Below are 27,525 nucleotides of genomic sequence, written 5' to 3'. Positions count from 1 at the left end.
TTGCCAAAGATTACAGAGCTTGAAATACATGTCTTACCTGACTCCAGGACTGAAAAAGTCTGACACTATACAGAATGGTTGAGGTAACACAAAATGCTAATCCAAGACCAAGGAAGTCAATTTTATGGTTTAATGCAAAATGTTTCCGTTTCCAGAAGAGCATTAGGAGATTAGTGTGATTGATCCATACAGTGAAATAAAAATGGGAAAAAAATATCAAAATGACCTCTTCGTTCTAGAAACACAAGATAGCTTTAATATATAATATATAAGGTAATTCATGATTTCTGAACAAGATTTGCAGAAAGAAAGCATTAGGAGCCTTCAGACGATTTCTGTGAATTGTCTGCTGTGATCTTCTTGAGTGGAATAATGCAAATGCTATTCTTGGCTTCTTTAATCCTCCACCAACGACCCAACCTGAAATACAACCCAGAAAAAATAAAGTATCTGCTTATGGAACATTCTGTTGGTCGGCTTGAAATAGAAAATCTACAAAAAAGGCTGAAGGAAGCATTTTGTTATTCATATATGTAGGCAATTATTCTGGAAAATGTACACATTTCAGAAAATAAAACCCAAAAAATTATAATAGGACAAATAAGACACTGACAAGACTGAAATTAAAAGCATTAATACAAGGACAGTTCTTTCTTCTGCCTTCACACAGAGGTGGGATTCACTTACTTTCCCTACTGGTTTGCAAATGTGAGCACGTGCTTTGCTTTCACATTACGTCCGGGTGGACAGAACCTCCACAATCACCACTACCGTTCTACATGATCCGGAGAGAGCTGGCTGAATCCCACCACTGGTTTTCACAGCAAGGTTTTATATCTCAATCCCCAAATTAGGAGAAGGCAGTCAATTTCACACCTCTTACTGGCCTCTATTCCGAATAAAAGCTCATTGTTATGATCCTTGCAACTAAAAACCCCTCAGGGTTACCTACAATTTGGTATTAATGCATAAGAGAGCTACTCTTATGATTAACGAAGTCAGGGTACTACCAAAGCAAAGGAAGATACCTCTCTGCCATGCCCAAATTTCTCCCTGTTTGTAGCAAATGTCTTGCTACAAACATAAATCCCTATTTGAGAGTTCATCAGCATTTTCTACATAATCACCTGCCAGTGGACACTTCCAGGAATAATTTCTACTGAAAACAATTTTAAGTCTAGCCCAAATCTCAATCTATTTTCTAAAAAACCCCCACAAAAACCTTGGGGGAACAGCCTAGGATACTTTTTTTAAGAGCGTATATTTGACCTTGAATACCGGAGAGAATATGTATAAAGGCTGTTTGCCGTTGTGAATGGAAATCCATGTGCACGTACCTGTGTTCCTGCCCGACTCCAGCAACTAGGAAGTTTCCAGAATTTGCAAATTTCAAGCTATTAACAAAGCCAATCTGGAAAAAAAAACCAAACCGAGATTTTTTTTGAAAAAAACAAATATGGTAATTGTTTTTTCGCTTGCTGTGCTGCTTGGGAAATTTGGAAGTCCTTAAATGTGTAAGGGCCCACCCTGGTTTCTGCCATTTCTGTCACATTAAATGTTAATCTTTAAGTCTTTGGCCTCTATTTGAATAGCGACAGAAATTAATTTTTGCTTTCCAACCATAAGAAGTCAGTTGACTAAATGAATCCCAGTTATGAGTTGCTGGAAATTTGAAAAAGGGGTCCACATGAAGGTTAAAGATGAGCAAACTTTTCATCTGAATTACAGTAATGAAGGCCTCCTGCTCCATCCCATTTGCTAGATGCTGGGAAACTCCTTTTCCAACTCAAGAGGACACTCCGCAGCAACCTGCCACTTATAGGCAACAGCCACTAAAAGGCTGCAGGTGATCTGCAAACATCTGTTTTCTGTATCAGGCTAAGTGCTCCTGACTGCCCAAACGGAAGCCTTTGGGGTTTAACTATTTGGTTATGCTGCAATATGGATTAGCTTCCATAAGTTATTGAGGAAGAACTCATTTATACACACAACAAGTGACTCATTGCTCACAGTCACTCATGCCCTCATCACCTCGAGGTTCGACTACTGTAATGCTCTCTACATGGGGCTACCTTTGAAGAGTGTTCGGAAACTTCAGATCGTGCAGAATGCAGCTGCAAGAGCAATCACGGGCTTCCCAAGGCATGCCCATGTTACACCAACACTCCGCAGTCTGCATTGGTTGCCGATCAGTTTCCGGTCACAATTCAAAGTGTTGGTTATGACCTATAAAGCCCTTCATGGCATTGGACCAGAATATCTCCGGGACCGCCTTCTGCCGCACGAATCCCAGCGACCAGTTAGGTCCCACAGAGTTGGCCTTCTCCGGGTCCCGTCGACTAAGCAATGTCGTTTGGCGGGACCCAGGAGAAGAGCCTTCTCTGTGGCAGCCCGACCCTTTGGAACCAGCTCCCCCCAGATATCAGAGTTGCCCCCACCCTCCTTGCCTTTCGCAAGCTCCTTAAAACCCACCTCTGTCGTCAGGCATGGGGGAATTGAAATTTCTCTTCCCCCTAGGCTTATAGAATTTATACATGGTATGCTTGTATGTATGAGTGGTTCTCTAAATTGGGGTTTTTTAGATTGTTTTTAATATTAGATTTGTTTACATTGTCTTTTTATATTGTTGTTAGCCGCCCTGAGTCTTCGGAGAGGGGCAGCATACAAATCTAATAAATAATAATAATAAATAATCATTAAAGTAGATTCCTGTAACGTTCAAAACATTTCATCTACACTATGTAACCTTGTATTCCTTAAGAGGATCCTTAAGAGGATCCCTGGAAGATAAACCTGTGATAGAAGGGGAACAAGCTAAAAAAAGTGTAACTAAAACTAAAAACGCAACTCCTGCATAGAGTTCCCAGGTTCAGTCCACCTGCAGCAACTCCACACTGTTATTTCCTCTTGCTCCATTTGTTTCTTAAACTAGTTTAATATGAATCTCAAGCTAGAAAAGTTTAAATTGGAAGTTAAGCCCACAGCTCAAATCAGTTTCCTCACCAAGGGAATCTCAAAGAGGAGCTGCAGCTTCCTAAATCCTTCACCACATTTCCACAATTTCACACCGGCACTGTGGGAACCTGTCAAAAGCAGAGCATATAATATTTTTTATGTTCACATTCAGTTTAAAAAGTCTAGTTCAGTGACACTTTCCTATTTCTCCAGGTGAAGTTCCTGAAGAACCTAGAACTAGTGATTAATGGATGAACCTCAATCTAACTTTTTTCCTTCCCAATTTAAGACATTATTGTAACTGTTGCTGTTATTTTCTTACCCCGATGAACATAAAGTTAAGCATGAGGAACTTTAGTATACTACTGTATACCATATACAAATGTACAGCATGTAATTTTAAAAAGTCTAGCAGCTATCTATGATTCTAGCTAAAAAGCAGGTAGACTGGTGCTTCTTAGCCACAATAGAATATAATTACATGCTCTTTATTTGTACTAGGAACATTCATAAAATTCTACACTACTAAGATTTCCTTTCAGATCGTTACTCTAGCCATGGACCACACTTCTGTGACCTGAGAATGGCTCAGGCCAAAACCAATTTTTTAATGTATTTATTTTATTATTTTATTACCTCCCATGTATTTAATCATTTTCTCTTTCTGATAGTTTAAGAATTATAAGACAGCAGTAAATTTTGGAGGCAATCTTGCGGGAAGTTCAGGAATATCAGGTTCTCAGTCTCTGCTTCATGATCTGTTTAATAGGAATAACCTACTGACCCAAGTTTATACATCCAAGCATTTATCTGCAACCATTATTATCCTCTGACATCAAGACCAAGACATCAGAGCCCTGGTGGTGCAGCAGTTAGATTGCAGTATTGCAAGGCTAACTCTGCTCACAGCCTGGAATTCAATGCCGACGGACTTGAGGTTCACTCAGATTTCCAACCTTCCAAGGTCAGTAAAAGGTTGGATGCAATATGCCTACTCTGTACTGCTGTAAAGCACTATGGAATGGTATTCAGTCTAAGTGCTACTGATATTGCTTTCAGAACTACAAAAATAATGGAGCCCAAAGCAGAGATCTGGGATATCAGAAGAGACACATCCTAGCAAAACTAACCAGAGACACATCCTAGCAAAACTTGAAACAGCAAAGTCAGAGCAGTGAACACCGCTGAATATAATTTATAAGTATCTTGGAATGTCCTTGATTGATTGCTGGGAATCAGAAGATTGTTTAAAAATATGGTAGTAGGACAATCATGTACAGATCTACTGAGAAGTAAGCTCCACCATAAATAATGGGATGCACTTTAAGTATTTATACATGTGATTTTTCCTAGAGCTGTATAAATGATTTTAAATTGAAATACTGCACTGGCTTTTTTATTAATGTCAGGAAAAAGAGCATTATCAGGGTCCTAGACCCAAAGGCAACAGGAAAAGGAAGACAAATATCACTTGTCACCTGTAGCTATGAGGTCACTGTTCAGCAAACCAGCAACTGAGGAGATCCAAAATGGCTGCTCCAGGCCCTGCGTGCCATGAAAACCGTGGGCCCGCTTCACTACTGTTAATGGTTTCTTTTTGGACAGACCCCAGAGGGCAACTGACCTTGGAAATAAAATCACAATCATTACCTATCACGTGGGAATCACTTGATTTTACTTTTACTGAGTTTACAGTTTCAACGTACACTCACCCATCATCTGCACCAGACACCATATGCTCTTCATTGATGAGCTGGATGCAGTCAATTGAACCCCTAATGGGAAAAAGGAAGCCATACTTAATAAATACTTAATAAATCAGCCATGCAAATACTCCTGGCTCCTAGTAATCAACCTACACTATGTGCTTCGGAGCATATATTTTATAATGAAAGACACTCAAGTTTTTAACTACAAATTGCACAAGAGGTGGAAAAAAGCAAGATCTCTCAAGCATTCCCTAGATAGAAGGATGTTCCTATTACGGAGATAAAGCATTTGAATAACATCCATTCAGCCAAGAAGAATAATCTTCAGCTAGGAAATCCATAGCATTCTGTAACTTGTTCTCTAGAGCCCTCCATGACTATATTGCAAAACACTTGTGCTCCTGGTTTTTAGCAAAAACTAACTAATAAACAAGCCCCCAATATTGGACATGACTATGCAGACTTTAAAAATGATCCAGAAGAGATTTGTCAGTGCTTTCACACAAAGGGGGGGGGGGGGGGTGCTTCAGCTGCTTTAAAGAGTTGCGCTTCTAAATTTTCATTTTAAAAACACACAGTGCTGGAAATGTTTTAGAAAGTGAATTTCTCACTTTCAAAAAGTGGGCCTGTCCCTATTTCATGAGAGCCTTTTTGTGTGTGCTGCAAAATATAAAGATTATCCTTCGCCAGAGTGGCCATTTCATGTACTAAAAGTGATTCACATTTGCATAACAGGTCAAAAATCATATGGATTGGAGAGTGAGTCCTTTTGTTGGGAAAGGTCCGACTCAAAAACAGTGCTTTCCTGACCATGTCATTTCCTCTTCTAGTTCTAGTACAGTGATACCTCATCTTATGAACGCCTCTTCTAACGAACTTTTCAAGATACGAACCCGGTGTTTAAGATTTTTTTGCCTCTTCTTCCGAACTATTTTCACCTTACGAACCCAAGCAGCTGCTGCTGGGATGAAGGGGTTTCTTTTCCCCCCCTTTTTTGAAGAAAGAAAAGGGAGGGGCTGCTTGGAGTAGGAAACATTTTGCAAAGAACAACGTGCTTGCAAAGGCACTGAAAGGGTGTCTTTTTAAGAAAAAAAAGGGAGGAGGGAGGGGCAGCTTGGGGGAGGAAAAATTTTGCAGAGAACAATGTGCTTTCGAAGGCACTGAAAGGGTGTCTTTTTAAGAAAGAAAAGGGAGGAGGGAGGGGCAGCTTGGGGGAGGAAACTTTTTGCAGAGAACGTGCTTGCAAAGGCACTGAAAGGGTGTCTTTTTAAGAAAGAAAAGGGAGGAGGGAGGGGCAGCTTGGGGGAGGAAAAATTTTGTAGAGAACAAGGATGCTTGCAAAGGAACTGAAAGGGTATCTTTTTAAGAAAGAAAAGGGAGGAGGGAGGGGCAGCTTGGGGGAGGAAAATTTTTGTAGAGAACAAGGGTGCTTGCAAAGGAACTGAAAGGGTATCTTTTTAAGAAAGAAAAGGGAGGAGGGAGGGGCAGCTTGGGGGAGGAAATTTTTTTGCAGAGAACAATGTGCTTGCAAAGGAACTGAAACGGTGTCTTTTGAAGAAAGAAAAGGGAGGAGGGAGGGGCAGCTTGGGGGAGGAAATTTTTTTGCAGAGAACAATGTGCTTGCAAAGGAACTGAAACGGTGTCTTTTGAAGAAAGAAAAGGGAGGGGCGCCCCCCTTGCCTTTCTTCCTTCCCACTCACCCTTTAGCCTAGCCTTGCTTCTTCCACCCGCCCCCTTTAGCTGCTCCTCCCTGCCCTCTGTTCGCCTCCCTTTTAAAGTTTGGGATTTTCCTGAAGGATTTGCACGCATTATTTGCTTTTACATTGATTCCTATGGGAAACATTATTTCATCTTACAAACTTTTCACCTTACGAACCTCCTCCTGGAACCAATTAAGTTCGTATGATGAGGTACCACTGTACTTTGTTTCATCTCACTTGAGATCTCACCTCATTTTTATAATTCCCTCAACCTTCTCAAACAGCTTGAATGGAAACCTAAAATGACTGCAACATGAAGCTATAGATTCACCCAGTTCCAAGAGAGGATTAAAAATAAGTTCTTTAAAATATCTAAAAAATATTTGATCTAATTATTATTAAAAGGTCTAAACATAATTTGATCGGATAAATTAGAACTACAGCTGACCACAGCCTAATTTTTTTAAAAAAATAATTCAATACATTTAATTTTCATGATAACAGATGCAACAAAGCACATTGTGGTAGCTTATTCTTTTTCTGTAATAGGCTGCATATACTGTAGATTTCTCTCTGAAACAATATGTTTTGTAAAAGAAGCTTGAGTAGGCAATGATTCACACTCTTACTGGTGTCCATAAAACACAAGTTGGGACTCCTCAGCGATTTTCCAGATTCTGACAGTGCCATCCCTCCCTCCTGAGGTGACACAGCACTCCCGGCTCAGACTATCCAGACCTGTGATCACATCTTGATGACCAAACCTTGGGAGAAGAGAGGATGAGATTCAATTATGGCCTGTCTATGTTTGAGAATCCAGTATTTCACTTGGGTATTTTGACAAGCTATGTAGACACCAGCATATTCAGCAAACCCTGGCTCTCTGAATGACTACATGAATAAAGAGGGAACAGAGTTAGTTTCTTTTAAAAGCTTTGCAACAATAACACACAAGCTCTTTCATTTATCATTGCTTCATACCAATGAGGACCTATAGATTCCTGTCACAATGAACTTGGGCAACTTTCTCCAAGGTGATCACCTCAAGTTCCATTGAGACAGCAACTCCATGAATTCCCAGCCCAAAATCCCCTTATTGTTTAGAGCAGCGTTTCTCAAAAACATTAAATTGTATGGACTTGAACTCATATTATTCATTTACCCAGAACGTTGGGTAGCAGAATTCTGGGAGTAGAAATCCATATATCTTAAAAGTTGCTAAGATTGAGAAATGCTGGGCTAGAGATTCTGAAATCTGAAAGGCCACAATTTGGGAAACTCTAGTCTGGAGCCATGCTATTAATATGTTAGAATACGAGTTAATAAAAGAGTTCCTCTGAATCAGTATATCAATGTATTAATGATACATGAATTCTGCCTCCTGTTGTCTCTGATCATTATAGAATATAGTTTTCATAGGTCAGAAACATGCTATGTGCATATCACTAATTCTGCAGGTATATAACGTTCAAAGCCCTTCATGACATCGGACCAGAATACATCCGGGTCCACCTTCTGCCGCACGAATCCCAGCGATCGGTTAGGTCCCACAGAGTCGGTCTACTTCGGGTCCTGTCAACTAAACAATGTCGTCTGGCGGGACCCAGGAGAAAAGCCTTCTCTGTGGTGGCCCTGACCCTCTGGAACCAGCTCCCCCCGGAGATCAGAATTGCTCCCATCTTCCTTGTCTTTCGTAAGCTCCTCAAAACCCACCTCTATCGTCAGGCATGTGGGAAATGAGCTACCCTTTTCCCCCTAGGCCTATACAATTTATGCTTGGTATGTTTGTCTGTATGTTTGGTTATAATAAGGGTTTTTTTAAATTACTTTAAACATTAGATTTGTTACATGCTGTTTATTACTGTTGTTAGCCGCCCCGAGTCTATGGAGAGGGGCAGCATACATATCTAATAAATAAATAAATAAATATTAAAAAAAACCTGTTCCTTACAATGTTTCAACATATGCATTCTCTGCCACGTTCCACACTTTGACTGAGCGGTCATGGGAGGCGCTGTACAACTGGTGAGTGCCTTTGCGGAAAGATAGGCCCTGAAAGGGAGAAAGCGTGAAGAGAGGAAGAGGTGGAGTGAGCTGGGCCCAAAGGCAGACAGAATTAATCTTTGATTTCTTTACCACATCCAATCTAATTGTCCCAGAGGGAAATGTGGATTTCTCTCTTAGAGAGCGAACAACACATACAAAGAATGGGTGGAATAACCATCATGTACACTTGTTTAATCAAACAAGATTAAAAATATATATTTTGTTACACCGTACTCATTATACTTTAAGCAGAAATTTTCATGTTTGGATGGGGGGGATGTTAAAGAGCAGAGGGGATGCAAATCTTTGCATCAATATATTTAACATTGATTCCTCTTTTTTTTTTAATATTTAAATTATTTTGCTTCCCCGTGATACGGACAATTTACAAAAGAACAGAACTGTTAAAAATAATATTATTGTAGAAAAATCTATGCAGCAAAAAGCATTCAAATCACTTTGGCTGATGGTTGACTGGGGAGTGCAACTTGTTTTTACAAATAATTTTCCAGATTGTTGTAAAATCATTTCAACTGTTACATTCTTTTTGAAAGACACAGTAGTAGCACCCATAAACACATTCCTCCTATATCCTGACTCCACTTTATAAATACGAATACCTCTAGAGATTGTGGTCACTTACCGATACAGTATCACGATGGCCTGTGAACTTATAGAGGTGTCTGCAGGTTGCAGCTTCCCAGATCATAATGAGTTTGTTCCTGTCACCTGTGGCCTAGAAGCGACACATAAAAAGACCCCGCTCAGTTCTCTCATCTTTTATCACATTACACACACATTCTGTGTAATGGGTCTGCAGTTATAGAAATTCAGATGTCTCAGCCTTCTGGACCCACTTATTTTTATGACAATGGTTTCCTTACAGTCACATAACTCAAACACCTCATTCTTGAACTGCCTTTTGTTTTTTTGAGAAAGGGAGTCCAGCTGGAATAAAGGAATAGAATTGCCTGGAGCAAAAAGGGAGGTTAACTATCTATTTGAATAGAGGTACCTATTATATCCAAATTTCCCGAAGAAACACGGATCCCACAGCACTGAACAGGGTGGACGGATAACTCATATTAAATCTGGCTCATGAGGCCGGTCTGGAATTAGCAAAAGACTGGTCTACCATACTTCTGGCAACGAAAACAGGGCACAATGGGGTTGCATAAGCCCCCCCCCCCCCAACACACACAGACACTCTGTTTTGCCTGGAAAAGTGCTGCAGGAGGCGTCCGTCCCATCTCTTCCCCCCACCCTGGGCCAGCCTGCGGAGATGAACTACAGTGCTGATCTGGCCCTCAAAGAAATCCAGTTTGATACCTCTGATATAGAAGGATCTATTGAACAAAGTTTAAAGAACCATGAAGAAGAATGTCTCTACTATACTAAAAGATCACCAGCCACCACAAAAAGCATCATTTTTGCAACACAGAGGAGAAAACAAACAAGAAATCTCTGTCAACACTGCTAGAACACTGCTAGAACACTGCTTTCTTTTCCTCAGCGTAGCAGAAGAAACACTTCTTCTTACCAGGAATTTGCCATCTGACGAGACAGCCATTGAGATGATGTGTGCGGTATGTCCGGCATGGCTGCTTTCTGCCCCCTTTTTTCCTCTATGTATCACATGGAGCTTCTTTCCACTCTCAACATCCCCTGCAGCATAAAGATGCTCAAGTCAGGTTTCAAAACTTTACAATTCTTTTTCTAACACGTTAAAGGAAGTAAGCTGTTTTAGCTGTTTTTAGTATTGGATTGTCACATGTTGTTTTTACCACTGTTGTTAGCCGCCCCGAGTTCACGGAGAGGGGCGGCATACAAATCCAATAAATAAATAAATGAATGGATGGATGAATGAATGAATGAACGAACGAACAAACAAACAAACAAACAAACAAATAAACAAAGTAAGCCAGAAAATTGAAACTTATTTCATTAAAATCCATAATTTGAGAAAAAACTGTAATCTTCCACCATGCTTCAACTGCCTGAAAAACATGAGTAAGAGACTCAGGAACTGCACTTCATTCACTTCAACTGCAAATATATACTGCTCAAAAAAAATAAAGGAAACACTCAAATAACACATCCTAGATCTGAATGAGTGAAATATTCTCATTGAATACTTTGTTCTGTACAAAGCTGAATGTGCACAACAGCATGTGAAATTGATTGTCAGTCAGTGTTGCTTCCTAAGTGGACAGTTTGAATTCACAGAAGTTTGATTTACTTGGAGTTACATTATGTTGATTAAAGTGCTCCCTTTATTTTTTTTTGAGCAGTGAACTAATGTACAGAAAAGGATTCAAATATGTTAAGTATGATGATAATAATAATAATAATAATAATAATAATAATAATAATAATAATAATAATAAAAATTAGATTTGTATGCCGCCCCTCTCCGAAGACTCGGGGCGGCTCACAACAATGATAAAAACAATATTATAGTGGGACAAATCTAATATTAAAAGAAATAACTAAAACCCTATTAGTAAGATCCTGGCTCACTCTCAAGATTCATATTAATTGATTAATAATTATTTCTGCCAATCCCACCTTCCGGGTAACCTTTGCTGAATGCTGCTGTTCACCACACCAAGATCTACTAAAGAATTAAATTTTACAAAAGTGATCTAAGTGGAGGCCAAGCTAATTATTCCAACCTAACTCCAATATCTCATAAACCAAGTGGCTTGACGCAATGCTCTGCAATCTACATCCCGAGAGGTAACTCAATTTTCAGGAGTTTCCAGAAGACTGGGACATTTAAGGGCAAACCTAAGTTCCAAAGGGAAGCTGTTCGATAAAGTGCTTCTATTGAGAAGCAGCCTATCTGAGTCACACCTCTTCTCCCCTTCCTCCGCCTCCCATTGTTATTGTCATTATTATTACTGGGGAAGTGACACATCCCTCTCACAGTGGCATAAACCACTTTCCTTAACCAGATTTATCACCCAGAAGAGGCATGAGTCTCACACCTGGTGTATGGCCCTCACCTTTTCGCACATTCTGCCACTTGTTTGAGATCTACACGATGAAGACATTCTTTTAAAAAATCGCTCAAGTATTTTCCAAAATTACCTATGAGCTACCCCAACTCTGTAGTACAATTTGTAGCAGATTTCTTCAACCTTGGCCTCAAAGAACAATGAAAACTTATGTGCAGCAGGCCACTGATCACTCCCACCTTCCCCTATCTTGGCATGGAAGAACAATGCCAACTTGCATGCAGACACAATAGAGACTGACAAATAAATGCTCTGCTGAAAGATAAGGGTTCCAAAATGTTTACTCTATAGAATGTTTATTTATGCCAGGTGTATAAACAAACCTTGTGCATAAAGAAATACCAAATTGCCACACAGTAGTTAAAATTGGAAGATTGATTACAAAACTTCAGAAGAAAAGGATTTAGGGATAGTGATTTCTGACAGTCTCAAAATGGGTGAACAGTGCAGTCAGGTGGTAGGGAAAGCAAGTAGGATGCTTGGCTGCATAGCTAGAGGTATAGCAAGCAGGAAGAGGGAGATTATGACCCCGCTATATAGAGTGCTGGTGAGACCACATTTGGAATACTGTGTTCAGTTCTGGAGACCTCACCTACAAAAAGATATTGACAAAATTGAACCGTCCAAAGACAGGCTACAAGAATGGTGGAAGGTCTTAAGCATAAAACGTTATCAGGAAAGACTTAATGAACTCAATCTGTATAGTCTAGAGGACAGAAGGAAAAGGGGGGACATGATCAAAACATTTAAATATGTTAAAGGGTTAAATAAGGTCCAGGAGGGAAGTGTTTTTAATAGGAAAGTGAACACAAGAACAAGGGGACACAATCTGAAGTTAGTTGGGGGAAAGATCAAAAGCAACATGAGAAAATATTATTTTACTGAAAGAGTAGTAGATCCTTGGAACAAACTTCCAGCAGACGTGGTAGATAAATCCACAGTAACTGAATTTAAACATGCCTGGGATAAACATATATCCATCCTAAGATAAAATACAGAAAATAGTATAAGGGCAGACTAGATGGACCATGAGGTCTTTTTCTGCCGTCAGACTTCTATGTTTCTATGTTTTTAAGAGTAAGTCAAAAATATCAAAATAGCTTGGTAATACATCAATGGAAAGGAGCATTTTAAGAATAGTGTAGCTATTTTAAAAACATGCTGGTTACAATTCTTGGCCATCAGCATTTAGAATTGACTCTCAGTTACTCAGTTAATCAGATTTATATGCCGCCCTTCGCCTAGGTGGCTCACAATAAATGTTTATAGGGTTATAAAAATATAAATTTATATAAGTTTATAATACTTTCTTTCATGTCGCTTCTTTCTTGTAGTTTATTGTCTTTTGCAGAAAATAACTTACATTTGATGATCGAACAGTCTTTGGATGCAGAGAAAATGTATTTGTCATCAGGAGAAATGACTAGGCAGGTGATGGGCAACTGGTGACCTCGTAGTACCTTGATGTCAGATATGTCTGGAGGCTGCAACTATTCAGAGAATACCAGTTACATCAGCAATCTGAACCACAAATACCAATGAAATAAATGGCAGCATACCAACTTGTTCAGTGCTGAGATATCACTGAAGTTACACTGAAGTGTTAACTGGAATCCGATTGCCTAATTTTCAACACCAAAGTAGTAGGATCTATTTCATTGGTCTGCCCCAAGTATCTAACGTATTCTGTCAGTTTTCTGAGAGAGCCGGGGTTGCCGATGCACTGTTCAACTGAGGTCTTAATCACAACAGTCTTGAATGGGACTGCATTTGGCAACCTCTCCCCATTTGTGCATCCTTGGGAGCCCTCATTTTCAGAGGAACTCTGGAATATAAAATAGTAGAAGGGAGGCCTGGAGTACTGCTGGAGAACAAAGAGAGAATTCAGCCAATGTGTGTAAAAGTGTCTAAATCTCTAGGATCACTTATTGTTGTAGTTAGCTCTGCCCAGCTCCTGCCCCAGGGAATGGGGAGGTGGATGCAGGGGAAAATTCAGTATGTCACAGGCCTGTGTTATTGCCGACAGAATCAGTTCAGAGTTTAGTTTCCTCGGACGAAGAAGAAGGTGGGAGTGACTCGGCAGAGGAGGGCTTGGCACACAGCCAAGGCAGTCAATCTTCCTTATCTTCTATAGCTTCAGATGATGACACGTTGGACCCACGCAAGCGCAGGATTATGCGTAGTGGAGACCAAGTAAGAACATATTACAGGAAATAAGGGAGGCCACTTGTGTTTGGGTGGGGCTCCAGTAATTAGGGCTGCTGCTATAAATAGCAGCATGTGGGTTTGGCCATTGTGGAAGAATATCTGTTGCAGTTTCGTCAGGAATCTTGTGTGCTGGACTTTGTTGCTTTTTCACGCCTTTGAAACCAAAGCAGAGCAGCGTGTATGTGTCTCCCTTTGTTGGAAGAAGAAGGGGTGTGAAGTTTCTCCACAGCTGCTGGCTAAGTACTCAATGACTGCTTAAAGGAAATAGTACAGACTACCCAGTTGTTTTGGGAAGAGTGTTCTTTGCAATACAAAAAGAGTGCTTAGTTTATTTTGACTTTTGTGATAAAGAACATTGTTTTGAATTTTCAAACGTGTGTGTGTGTGTGTCTGAAATTTGTATCCTTGAATTTTCGGGAGGCTCCTATTAGGGAGCCCGACAGAACAACTTATATATTAGATCCCATGAAAGTCTTCTTGGGGAAAAATGTATGATGGGGCAAGGCAGAATTCATCCCTGTTTCATGAAGCTGGAAATTCCTGCACTGAAGAAGCTAGTGGTCTGCCTCCTCCTCACAAAAAAAGTGCTGCCTACAATGCTATTGAATATTTTTTGTCTGTACTTTAATTTTTTGGGTGTTGGCTTATGAGAAGAACATCAAATTAGATGCTGCAGTGACATGGCATTGATCACATTTGAGGATGAACACTGATGGGATCAGAATAGTAATGGTGCATCTGATCTGCTACTTCTTTATCTCTCTGTGGCCTTTGCTACTATAAATCATGATATTCTTCCAGAATAGCTCCAGGCAGGAGTCAGAATAGGGGCATAACACTGCAGTGGTTTTCATTCCTCTAGAACAGTGGTTCTCAACCTTTCTAATGCTGTGACCCCTTAATATAGTTAATGAGGACCCGGATTGTGGGGGCAATAGCCTTGCTCTGTTAAAAAAGTGCTATTGCTAACATGTTGTAAGCCGCCCTGAGTCTAAGGAGAAGGGCGGCATAAAAATCAAATAAATAAATAAATAAATAAATAAATAAATAAATAAATAAATAAATAAATAAATAAATAAATAAATAAATAAATAAATAAATAAATAAATATAGTTCCTCATGGTATGGTGACCACCAACCATAAGTCTAGTGCCAATTCTCCCAACAGAGCTTTAACCTGATTGGCAGGAAGGTCAGAGGGACACCCCCATTGTAAACGGCTGATTGGTTGGATTATAAAAATATGTTCCAAGGCACCAGAATAGAAGTTTTAGTTCCTAACACCATGGGAAATTTATCTTTTCCCATGGTCTTAGGCAACCCCTGGGAAACGTTCATTTGACCTCCACTGTTCTAGAGGAGATTCCAGTTGGTGTTAGTGAGGGAGAGAGGTTCAATCTTCTTTTGCAGTATTCCTCAGGATTTTCTCTCCATTCATATTTAATATATACATAAAGCTACTAGGTGAGTCAATGCACCAGCACAAGGTTAGATATCAACTGTATGCTTCTGAAAATTACTCAGAAATTGCAACCGATCTGGAACATGCCAGGGTGGGTAGTTTTATGATGTGCCTCCCTATTTTGGATACAACATGTCAATATTCTGCAATGGCTACTAGGCAATTATGGAGGCAATTCAAGTGTTGCTTATCACCTAAAGGCCTTCATGGCAGAAAGCCGGATTATCTGTAGAACCACCTTTCTTCTGTCATTTCACTCTGCCCCACTGGATCCAACAGGATAGGCATATTTGTCCCCTATATTACACAATGTGCTCCTATGTTGCGGCCCATTTTTTGTAAAATGGCATAACCTTCAAGATCTAGATGGCTTTTACCTTGCCAGACATTCAAGACTGGGCAGGCACTGAAGATTTGCCATGGCATTGAAGTCTCAGGGATTATCTCAGGGAATTACGATAAACTCATCTTTTAAAAAATTATTACATAAGTAGTGATGGGCGAACCCAACGGTGTTCGGGTTCGGCAAGTTTGGATGAACTTTACGCAAAATTTGTCCGAACCCGAAATGAACCCGAACGGGGAATCCCTCCCACGAAGAGATTCCGGAGGCGGAGTTTTGACGTCACCGGCAGGTTGCTAAGGACGCCAAGGTGATCACTTCCTGGATTCCTGGCTCCGAACGCCGAACGCAACCCCGAACTTTGCCCGAAGTTTGAAAAAAATTCGGGTTCGGGTTCGGCATAACGAACACCGCAAAATTCGGTATGGACCCAAATTGTGCGGGTTCGGTTTGCCCATCACTATACATAAGCATATGAATGGCCTCAGGCACAATGTTTTATGGGTTTTTTCTGTTGTTTGTGGCTGTTAATTCAATATTAACTGCCCAGAGTTGGGTGTAAGAATAAATGTTTTAAATAATTCTGTCCCTGGTCAAATAACATATAAAGACTAGCAAAATCCTGCAATAATCTCAATTAATAACAGATTCCATAAGCTGATTTGTTGGCAGTCATACCACATGTAGTTCAAGGAAAAGAGTAAAAGGTGATTTGAAATTCTGCACAATTGTGAAGAAAAGGTTTCTACTTACACTGTTGGCAATTTGTCTCTGCAATTTCCCTTTCTGTTCAAGCTGTGGAAGACAAGTAAAATAGAATTAGATTGACTCTTCCTACTTCACAAAATACATGAATTAGGAAAAAGTATGTGGCTTTCATTCATGTACCCACATACTGTACAGCTAAATATTAAATTGGTTTAATTTCCTTTTTTAAGGTGTTCTTAAATTCTTCTATATGGACTTGATCAATCTCCTTTCAGTTTTAACAAAAGAATCAATGAACAAATGGCAAATTTCTGAGATCTCACATTTAAGAACTTCAATTCATTCTTCTACCAAACTGACACTGAGTATCAGATGTATTATTACCTTATTGGCTTATGACTGAAAGGAAGTAAGGCAGGACCTGGTTTCTAAGGATTAAGTGAAAAAAGCCCATAAAACGTCACTTCTCCAAAATTACTCAGCTTTTTCAGCCTAAATTTTTTTCTAGAATGAGTACAAATTGTGATTGTGGCTATAAAAAATAAATTACACTATGTTATCAGACTACAAATGCATACATGATTGGAAAAAATGATAAAGCAGCATGTAGGCTTAAAACCAGTGTCATATTTGTTGGGCATCCTACGGGAAAAATATGAAAAGGACTATTTATTTGATTTTACATATATTAACTGCAGCCAGAATTGTATTTGCAAAGAAAATGGCAAAATGATGACATTCTGTCAGATGAGAATGTAAATCCACAGTAATTGAATTTAAACATGCCTGGGATAAACATATATCCATCCTAAGATAAAATACAGAAAATAGTATAAGGGCAGACTAGATGGACCATGAGGTCTTTTTCTGCCGTCAGACTTCTATGTTTCTATGTAATTAAGAAAATATCAGAATGAACAGAAATTGATAGATTAACGTTTACTATTAAGAATAAAGAAGAAACTGAATATTTTTGATATGGTATGTACTTGATCAATGGCTAGACAATACAAACGGAGGAGGAAAAGGAGGAAAGGAGGAAACATAAAAAGAGGAAATGTTAAAGTGGAGAGTGGCTATAGAAGATAATGTTAAGTATTATTGTTATTATATTATCAATATTATTGTGATGAATACTATAACAAATATGTGGATTATGACTGCTTGTAAACAACTGTACCCAGATCGTATGCTGTTTGATGGAAACTGAATTTTATATGTTGTATAAATAAAATAAGAGCCTTTATTAAGACTTACAAAGTGGCGCTCAAGGCGGCAAGATGCGCGTATCATGCCGCCTTGATTGCATCAGCGGAATCCCACCCGGCCGCTCTGTTTAGGGTGACCCGCTCGCTTCTTAACCAGGGGGGAGTTGGGGAGCCCTTGCAGAGTAGTGCCGAGGAGTTTAACACGTTTTTCGCTGATAAAGTCGCTCAGATCCGGGCCGACCTCGACTCCAATTGTAAAACAGAGTCGACTGACAATGAGTCAGTCGAGGTGACTGGGGCACGTACTTGTCCACCTGTCTGGGAAGAGTTTGATCTGGTGACACCTGATGAAGTGGACAAGGCCATTGGAGCTGTGAGTTCCGCCACCTGTCTACTGGATCCGTGTCCCTCCTGGTTGGTCTCGGCCAGCAGGGAGGTGACACGGAGCTGGGCCCAGGAGATTACCAACGCTTCCTTGGGGAGGGGAGTTTTTCCATCACTCTATAAAGAAGTGCTTGTGCGCCCCCTCCTCAAGAAGCCTTCCCTGGACCCAGCCGTACTCAACAACTATCGTCCAGTCTCCAACCTTCCCTTCATGGGGAAGGTTGTCGAGAAGGTGGTGGCACTCCAGCTCCAGCGGTCCTTGGAAGAAGCCGATTATCTAGGTCCCCAGCAGTCGGGCTTCAGGCCCGGTTACAGCACGGAAACCGCTTTGGTCGCGTTGATGAATGATCTCTGGCGGGCCCGGGACAGGGGTTTATCCTCTGTCCTGGTGCTCCTCGATCTCTCAGCGGCTTTCGATACCATCGACCATGGTATCCTTCTGCACCGGTTGGAGGGGTTGGGGGTGGGAGGCACTGTGCTTCAGTGGTTCTCCTCCTACCTCTCTGGCCGGTCGCAGTCGGTGTTAGTGGGGGGTCAGAGGTCGACTCCGAGGTCTCTCCCTTGTGGAGTACCTCAGGGGTCGGTCCTCTCCCCCTTGCTATTTAACATCTACATGAAACCGCTGGGTGAGATCATCCAAGGACATGGGGTGAGGTATCATCAATATGCCAATGATACCCAGCTTTACATCTCCACCCCATGCCCAGTCAACGAAGCGGTGGAAGTGATGTGCCGGTGCCTGGAGGCTGTTGGGGCCTGGATGGGTGTCAACAGACTCAAGCTCAACCCGGATAAGACGGAGTGGCTGTGGGTTTTGCCTCCCAAGGACAATCCCATCTGTCCGTCCATTACCCTGGGGGGGGGATTACTGACCCCCTCAGAGAGGGTCCGCAACTTGGGCGTCCTCCTCGATCCACAGCTCACATTAGAGAACCATCTTTCAGCTGTGGCGAGGGGGGCGTTTGCCCAGGTTCGCCTGGTGCACCAGTTGCGGCCCTACCTGGACCGGGACTCATTGCTCACAGTCACTCATGCCCTCATCACCTCGAGGTTCGACTACTGTAATGCTCTCTACATGGGGCTACCTTTGAAAAGTGTTCGGAAACTTCAGATCGTGCAGAATGCAGCTGCGAGAGCAGTCATGGGCTTACCCAGGTATGCCCATGTTTCACCATCACTCCGCAGTCTGCATTGGCTGCTGATCAGTTTCCGGTCACAATTCAAAGTGTTGGTTATGACCTTTAAAGCCCTTCATGGCACTGGACCAGAATATCTCCGAGACCGCCTTCTGCCGCACGAATCCCAGCGACCGATTAGGTCCCACAGAGTGGGCCTCCTCCGGGTCCCGTCAACTAAACAATGTTGGTTGGCGGGCCCCAGGGGGAGAGCCTTCTCTGTGGCGGCACCGGCTCTCTGGAACCAACTCCCCCCAGAGATCAGAACTGCCCCTACTCTTCCTGCCTTCCGTAAACTCCTCAAAACCCACCTTTGCCGTCAGGCATGGGGAAACTAAACATCTTCCCCTGGGCACGTTGAATTTATATATGGTATGCTTGTGTGTGTGTATGTTAGTATAGGGGTTTTTCTTAAATTTATAATATTTTAATTAATTGGATCATGTATTGGATTGTCTTTTCACTTGTTGTGAGCCGCCCCGAGTTTTCGGAGAGGGGCGGCATACAAATCCAAATAATAAATAAATAAATAAATAAATAAATTGAAAAAATACCAGAGAAATCACTACTTCTTCTGAATTTTGAGAAACGATGCTTAATTCACAAGAGGAAGGAAACCTTCTGCGTATCACTTCTTAGACTGTACAACTTCCCTGTCAAACCACTGACTTTATGTCTAAAGGTTCTCATACTCTTTGGAACATTTAAAGATGGACCATAGCTAAACAGGCTTGGGTTGTGTTTATTTTTAATTTCTTTCTCTATGTAGGAGTGATTGTGATTTATAAAAGCAACACCCACACTCCACTAAAATTGAACCTTGCAAGGCCTGAAGCATAGGAAGCAATGAATTCCACTATTCTCCAGTGAGAAGAAACCATTTAGTTCATGAGGAAGGTGGAGCTGTTTAAGCTTTCTTAATGCCCAATTCAGGATAGGCTGAGGCATCAATTTCTTTCCAGTCTACTATCTCATGTTCTACTTACCACATCTTCCTTTAATCGGCCAGCAACCAGATCTTTCTCAAAAGCCTCTTGTTCAGCCTTTTCTTCTTCTGCCAGTGGTAAAAATCATAGACATAGCTATGTTAACTTAATCAAAGAATCCAATCTGAAATCAATTTCAAATCCAGAACATCCTTCAGTAAAACCAATGCTCAGAACCGATCACTTACCCTGTAGGATGAGTTTTTCACCCCCAAGTATTTGATATTTCCAATAAGTTAAATTATAAATTAGTGTATTTAAAAGACACATATTAAATTTACCAGTTCATACAATTTTTGGAAACTGATTTCTACGGCTTCTTTACACATAAGAATATTTTTTTAAAAAAAATCTCCACCCTTCTGAAGATGAATTCCCAGCCATCTTTTTTGGGACGGAACTTTTCAAACAATTGTAAAGTTAAATAAGAAATAAAAGTTCACAACAGGCTAACAGTATAATTAATATACTGTTAATTACAGATAGAGAAACCATAGACTTCAACTTAATCTTGGCAAAACTGAGTGGCTTCGGGTCTTGGGACCAACAGGATTTGGCAATTAAGCATCTTTAGTTCTGGATGGATGACATTGCCTTAGACAAACCCAATGTACCACCTGGAACTCCTTTCGGGTTTGCAACTCCTGCTCAAATGTTCAAGTGGCAATCATTGCTAGGTTAACTTTTGTGCAATTTCAAGTTGTATGCCAGTTGTATCTATTTCATGGTCCAGGAGGCCCAAGGTTCAGTCACTCATGCCCTAGTAAGAGTTGGACAGGATCTTGGAAATCTTTTGGACCAACTCCCTGCTCAAACAATTTCAGACAAGTGGCTGTCCAGTCTCTTCTTAAAAGCCTTCTGTGATGGATCACCCACAACTTCTCAATGCAAGTCGTACCACTTGTTAACTGTTAATTCTCCTTAGTACTAAAGTGCTTCTCTCCTTGATAAGTTTCCATCCATTGTTTCTTGTCCTGGTGCTTTGGAGAATAGCTTTACATGCACTTCTTTGTAGCAGCCCCACAAATATTGAAATACTGCTATCATATCACCATAGACCTTCTTTCCACTACGCTTGCCATACCCTATTCCTGCAATTTATAATTTTATAAACTGCCCAAAGTCACGATAGTGAGACTGGAGGCTCTATGTATTGAACAGATTTAATAGATAGAAAGATTGGTTTCATTTAATGTATTAAAATTTTTAATCTGATTGTTTAACAGTCCAGTTAGATTAAATCTAGCTTCTCCTCACCTTGCTGACGAAGCTGCTCCAAATATAATTTCGCTAATCTTAGTTTCTTCTCCTGTGGCGTCTCTTCAATTTCTTCTTCTGCTTCATTTTTATTTTCTGAACTACAGATGGAAAACAATTTACACAGAAATACTTTATATCACGTAACAAATGGGATTGAACGGCATATAGTAAATCAAATAAATTAAATCTGTCAACAAGAGAAAATTACTGTCCAATTCCCTCAAAGAAAATACAGTCCTTTGACTCAATTTTATGTGAATTTGTGATACCTTATTCAATTTTACATCTTATGGAATTCCTAAAGTACAGACCTTTCAGGCCATTATGTGATGCCTCAAAGAACTGTATTTCAGGAATCCCACCACTTGCTATATTATCATAAGATCTCATAGCACGATTCTCTCATCATCAGCTTCATGCAGCCATCTCCACAAGAAATTCCTATGCAAGTTGCTAAATTTTATTAAATGAGCTTCCTAATTAGAGAAGAAAAATACCAAGACACTTTGACATATCCTTACACATCTGGTTCAGAATCACTAGAGATCTCTTCATTCAACTTAGAGCCAGCTTTCTGCCAAACTTTTTCTTCGCCAGCAGGGACCTGGGAAATAAAGGGGGGGGGGGCTTATTTTAGATCAAAACTGATTAAATAAATGCCTTCACTCAGTTATTGAAAAGCTGGAGGAGCAGGAATAAACAGGCCCAAATATGTCAATTTTGATTATATATACTGTGTGTGTGTGTGTGTGTATGTATGTATGTATATATGTATGTATGTATATATACAGTATATACATACACTGTATGTATATGTGTGTGTATGTGTATATACATTTCATTATCAACAAAATATGTATATGTAGTGGTGAAAATAAACCATGCATTATATAATTATAATTATACAGTGTGTGTGTGTGTGTGTGTGTGTGTGTGTGTGTATAAAACACATGGTTTATTTTCACCACTCATCACATACAGTAACCACCTTAACTTCAAACTACTTAATAATTCAACCCTACTATTTTCATTCTAGTCTTTTAAAAAAATCCACAAGCATGCAGTACACTTTTTGATATATCTTAGTAAAGTAATTTCTTTTCCGGAAATTCTGTTATAACTCTTTTTTCTTCTTCAAAGAAATTTATTTTTATTTTTCTCCACACGCTCCATCCATACATCAATATGCACATGCCTTAAAATAATCAGTTGTATACATGCATTTTAAATCAGTCAATAATAAATAAATATCCTGCTTTGCACCAATTTTCCATTCCATTTCTTCAGTCTGTTATAACTCTTGTTGCTTTCACAAGTTTCCTATTCTTCCATGACCGCTTCGCTTCCCTTCATTCGGTCGCCTACCTGCCTTGCCTCCTATTTTCCTTGCACTGACCTTTCGTTTCTTGCGCCCAGCCGCCGCGGCCGAAGCTGAAGCGCCTCGCGGTCTTTGCTGTCTTTTTTTGGAACCTGGGGCCGCCATGCCGCTTCGGATTCTCCAGCAAATGCTTCCTACATGTGGCTCCCGGAGCCAACCTCCGGCGCTTTCCTATTGGACAAAATGGTTTCCGGCCTTGCCCATTGGCTGCCATTCTTCCGAAAAGGCTTTCTGTCTCTTCCCTCTCGTTGGTTCAAAGGAATGGAGCGTATCCAGCCCCGTTACTACTTCCGAGGAGGCGGCGGCGGCGGCGGCTGGAGGACGATGCACAGGAGCGCTTCCAGCGCCCTGAATGGGAAGATCGGAGATGCTAAAGTGGATGGCGAATGGGGAGAGGCGTCCCTTCTCCACCGTTTGGAGCCGTCCCTACACAGTCGAGCGCGGATTATGCTGCCTAAGGACAGAAGCGAGGACTGCTGCTGAATACCCAGAAGCGATGCAAGAGGGTTGTGGCTATTTCTTTATTAACTTCCCCACAAAGTTACAAAGGATAAATAAAGTAGAGTGGAGTAGAATACAATAGAAAAGCGAATGAAGAATAGAATATAAAAGAGAATAGGGAATAGAAATGTTCAAAATAATAATAATAATAATAATAATAATTATTATTATTATTATTATTATTTATTAGATTTGTATGCCACCCCTCTCCATGTACTCGAATCATATTCCAATACAATAGCCAATACCTCAAGCTCAACAACCACTACTTCAATTACATGCACATCTACCAACCATCCAAACAATAGATCCTTACTCCTCAAAGACACCCTTAAGCCGTTGATTCAGTAGTAGGCGACAAACTACTTCAAAAACTAAAACTCTTATGGCATCACTGGCCCCCTTCATGCTTGGATAACTGTTCTGGTCAAACAGACAACAAATGGTTAAAATAGGGAGTGCCCTATCAAATCCTGCACTTGTCAACAGTGGTGTCCTTCAAGGTAACATTCTAGGACCAACACTATTCATTCTTTACATAAACGACCTTAGTGATCATATTATAAATAACTATGTTCTCTTTGCTGACTATGTTAAATTATTCAACACTACCAAAAATACTTCTACTCTTCAAAAAGACCTAGACTAGTGGTTCTGAACCTTTCTAATGCCATGACCCCTTAATACAGTTCCTCATGTTGTGACCCTCAACCATAAGTCTAGCGCCAATTCTCCCAACAGAGATTTAAGCTGATTGGCAGGAAGGTCAGAGGGATACCCCCACTGTAAAAGCTTGATTGGTCGGATTGCAAAAATATGTTCCAAGGCGGCAGAGTAGAAGCTTTAGTTTCTAACACCATGGGAAATTTGTCTATTCCAGTGGTCTTAGATGACCCCTGTGAAATGGCCGTTCAACCCCCAAAGTGATCAGGTTGAGAATCACTGACTTAGACCATATATCACAATGGTCTGATAACTGGCAACTTCAAATCTCAGCCAATAAATGCTCTGTCTTACACATTGGCAAAAAGAATCAGAACACAAAATACAAACTTGGAGGACACAACCTTGTAGACGACCCTCACTCTGTTAATAAACCTGGAGTACTCATATCTAATGGCCTAAGTGTCAAAGCCCATTATAACAATATTGCCAAAAAGGCACTAAGAGTGTTAACCTAATCTTCTCTGGCAATATTAAACTGCTAACCAGAGCATACAAAACAGACCAATCCTCAAATGCAGCTCACCTATCTGAGATCAGCACTACATATCGGACATAAATACAATTGAGAGAGTCCAGAAATATTTCACAAGAAGAGTCCTCCATTCTGTTTGCAATATAATACCTTATTCCATCAAACTTAAAATTTTGGTCTTAGAAAACATAGAGCTGTGTTGCCTTCGATCTGATCTAAATGTAGTTCATAAAATCATTTACCATAATGTCCTACTGGTCATGAATACTTCAGCTTCAGCGTCAACTGCAACAACACACACACACAAAAAAAATTCAAATTCAACATAAACCACTCAAAACTCGACTGCGGAAAATACAACTTCAGCAATAGAGTGATCAATGCATGGAAAGCACTACTCGACACTGGTTTCTTCCCCAAACCCCAAAAACTTTAACCTTAGGGTGTCTACAGTCAACCTCACCCTCATTCCTAAGAGGTCTGTAAGAGGCCTGCATAAGCGCACCATTGTGCCTACCGTTACTGTCCTATTGTCCAAATATACCTATACCTACTTACTGTACTTTTGTTTATGTTTGTACCATGCCAATTATCTTGTACACATTTTGATAAATAAATAAATAAATTGGATTGGATTGGAATAGAAGAATGGCAGAACTGGAAGGGTTCTTGTAGGTCATCCAGTCTAACCCCATCCTCAAGCAGGAGCCCCTCTACACCATTTCCGACAGATGGCTGTCCAGTCTTTTTTTGAAAGCTTCCAGCAAGGAAGCACCCACAACTTCTGAAGGCAAGCTGCTCCATTCGTTGTCAGAACATTTCTCCTTAGTTTGCACTAAGTTGACGTTACTTAAAAGTTCCATCTTCGCTTTCTGGACGTGTAATAATAATAAAAATAAAAAATAAAACCCCGTGAATAAACCCCAGATTTCAAGAAAGCTCGCGGCCGGCATTCATTCTTCCGCGTTAAATCAAACGGAGGGAGTGGGAGCGGGGAAAGGGTGTGCTGTCTCCTTATCATCTGCGGATCTATCTCTTTCAACCGGGCTATTGGCGACCGGGTTCTTCCCGCGTTTCCACCGGGATTAGTTAATCACTTCCTCAGCGGCCAGCGGAGAGGACAGAGGGAAGCAAGCCGTCCGCCCTTTTTCCTCACCGGTCTGCCGGCCTGGCATTCTCCCCAGAGTGGCGTGTTGCTATTGCTGCGCCGCAAAAGGCTGAACTCACGCGGCAGGAGGGACAGGAAGCGAAGCAGCGGCACTCTCTGACGACCTCTGGCTTGTCGGGGCTTGTTTTAGTTGCCTTCCCGGTGCCGGCGTTTGGGACCTCCGGCCAACGAGGAGATTCCCCCTCCGGCCCGCGTGCCCTTCCCTCCGGTGAGTTTGTACAGCAAGCAAGGAGAAGGTGGGCTTTAAAAATAGACCGCGCTTTAACTTTGTTATGATGGTTTGTTTCCAGCGGAGGGAACCATGAAAGATGAACAACAGCTGCCCTGATTTGTTGTCCTTGGATGAATTTGTCAATAAAGCAAACAATGTCAAGCGTGGCAGGAGTGCCCCGTATAAAACGAGATTTGGTGTTACTCCTGGTATTAGGGAGGTATTCCTACTACTGAAGCTAACTCTGAAAAGAGGCCCTGCAACAACTTTTAGACAAAAAAAATATCAAACAACTTCAATGCGATTTATAAACGGTTGTTTACCTAGTTGTCTATGACGATCTTGATGCCTTCTACAGCTGCAGGCTACTAGATTCCCATCCTCCTTGGCTACTCCCATGGTGGCAGAAAATCACAGGAATTAGAAATTATTGTACAAAAAGTGGACACACAGTCCAGTTGCCTCTTGAAAAAAGCATCTTTAAAATATTATTACTATCGTTTTTACAAGAGTCCTGGTTGCTTTCATATTTTCTCACCCATGGAATGTGTGAGACTACACAGCTCAAAAAAATAAAGGGAACACTCAATTAACACATCTTAGATCTGAATGAATAAAATATTCTCATTGAATATTTTGTTCTGTATAAAGAATGTCCTGACAACAAAATAATAGAATAGAATAGAATAGATTTTTTTATTGGCCAAGTGTGATTGGACACACAAGGAATTTGTCTTGGTGCATATGCTCTCAGTACACATAAAAGAAAATATAGATTTGTCAAGAATCATGAGATACAACACTTAATGATTGTCATAGGGGTCAAATAAGCAATGAAGAAACAATCAATATTAATAAACATCTTAGGATACAACCAACAAGTTACAGTCATGCAGTCCTAAGTGGGGGGGAAAGGATGATAGGAATGATGAGAAAACCTAGTAGAAATAGAAGTGCATATTTAGTAAAAAGTCTGACAATGTTGAGGGAATTATTTGTTTAGTAGAGTGATGGCGTTCGGGGAAAAACTGTTCTTGTGTCTAGTTGTCTTCGTGTGCAGCGCTCTATAGTGACGTTTTGAGGGTGGGGGTTGAAACAGTTTGTGTCCAGGATGCGAGGGGTCAGTAAATATTTTTCCCGCCCTCTTTTTGACTCGTGCAGTATACAGGTCCTCAATGGAAGGCAGGTTGGCAGCAATTGCTTTTTCTGCAGTTCTGATTATCCTCTGAAGTCTGTGTCGGTCCTGTTGGGTTGCAACACCAAACCAGACAGTTATAAAGTACAGATGACAGACTCAATGATTCCTCTGTAGAACTGTATCAGCAGCTCATTGTCAATCCGAGTTGCTTCTTAAGTGGACAGTTTGATTTCACAGAAGTTTGATTTACTTGGAGTTATATTCTGTTGTTTAAGTGTTCCCTTTATTTTTTTGAGCAGTATATATTTCATATATTTTTATGAACGATTGTATGCAGTTGTTCAAATCTTTAGGCACAGACATGAATTATTTTGTGCCACTCCATTGCTTGCACATTCTACAGAAAAGTATTGGACCATCCTGGGCAGATCTTTCTTATCTGGCCATTTCAATATTTTATAGCATCTTTATTTGGAAAAGTTTGTCGTTTTGTAGTTGTTGAGACCTGTGTGCCTTATCCTCCTTTTCAAAATCCTCTATTATACATGTTCCTTTTTTTAGGATCCTTCCTTCTGATTCATCATTTTTGTCAGCTGCCTTTTAAATTTGTAGTTTTGAAAATAAATAAGTCACTTTCCTATTCCCTTTCCTATTCTGCCAATTGAAAATGGCTGACTTTTACATATAGATCACCTTTAGCTATGGAGCAGTGGTGAAATCTGATTATTATTTTTTTTACACCACTTCTGTGTGTATGGCTTGGTGGT

The 27,525-nt window shown here is 40.5% G+C and overlaps 2 protein-coding genes across 3 annotated transcripts in view; one reads left to right on the top strand and one right to left on the bottom strand.

The window, feature by feature from the left end:
• Window positions 1–116: 116 nt before the first annotated feature.
• Window positions 117–25,457, bottom strand: RRP9 (ribosomal RNA processing 9, U3 small nucleolar RNA binding protein). 2 transcript variants are annotated; one of them, XM_070738702.1, is made up of 16 exons: window positions 25,151–25,457; window positions 22,561–22,996; window positions 21,686–21,768; window positions 21,162–21,262; window positions 19,905–19,972; window positions 16,197–16,238; window positions 12,794–12,920; window positions 9,951–10,075; window positions 9,054–9,146; window positions 8,316–8,416; window positions 6,994–7,128; window positions 4,668–4,730; window positions 4,434–4,579; window positions 3,004–3,083; window positions 1,338–1,411; window positions 117–420 (listed from the first exon to the last, which is right to left on the bottom strand). In XM_070738702.1, exons 2-16 carry the CDS (start codon window positions 22,645–22,647, stop codon window positions 315–317), a joined length of 1,431 nt encoding a protein of 476 aa, XP_070594803.1. In that variant the 5' UTR covers window positions 22,648–22,996; window positions 25,151–25,457; the 3' UTR covers window positions 117–314. The 2 variants fall into 2 exon arrangements, 1 of the variants encoding a protein (XP_070594803.1); XR_011557977.1 differs by lacking the exon at window positions 25,151–25,457 and having other exon boundaries at window positions 234–420; window positions 4,434–4,574; window positions 22,561–22,724.
• The window catches only part of PARP3 (poly(ADP-ribose) polymerase family member 3), a 28,791-nt gene continuing 26,428 nt past the window's right edge, over window positions 25,163–27,525 (top strand). Inside the window, exon 1 of the mRNA XM_070738700.1 lies at window positions 25,163–25,617. The gene's annotated coding sequence lies outside the window, so the exon portion shown is untranslated. The remainder of the gene's footprint in view (window positions 25,618–27,525) is intronic.

Source organism: Erythrolamprus reginae, chromosome 2 (genome assembly GCF_031021105.1).
Source record: "Erythrolamprus reginae isolate rEryReg1 chromosome 2, rEryReg1.hap1, whole genome shotgun sequence".
In the NCBI taxonomy this organism is placed as follows: domain Eukaryota; kingdom Metazoa; phylum Chordata; class Lepidosauria; order Squamata; family Dipsadidae; genus Erythrolamprus; species Erythrolamprus reginae.
The sequence above is the reverse complement of the archived record's forward strand: the minus strand, read 5'-3'. Positions and strand labels throughout refer to the sequence as shown.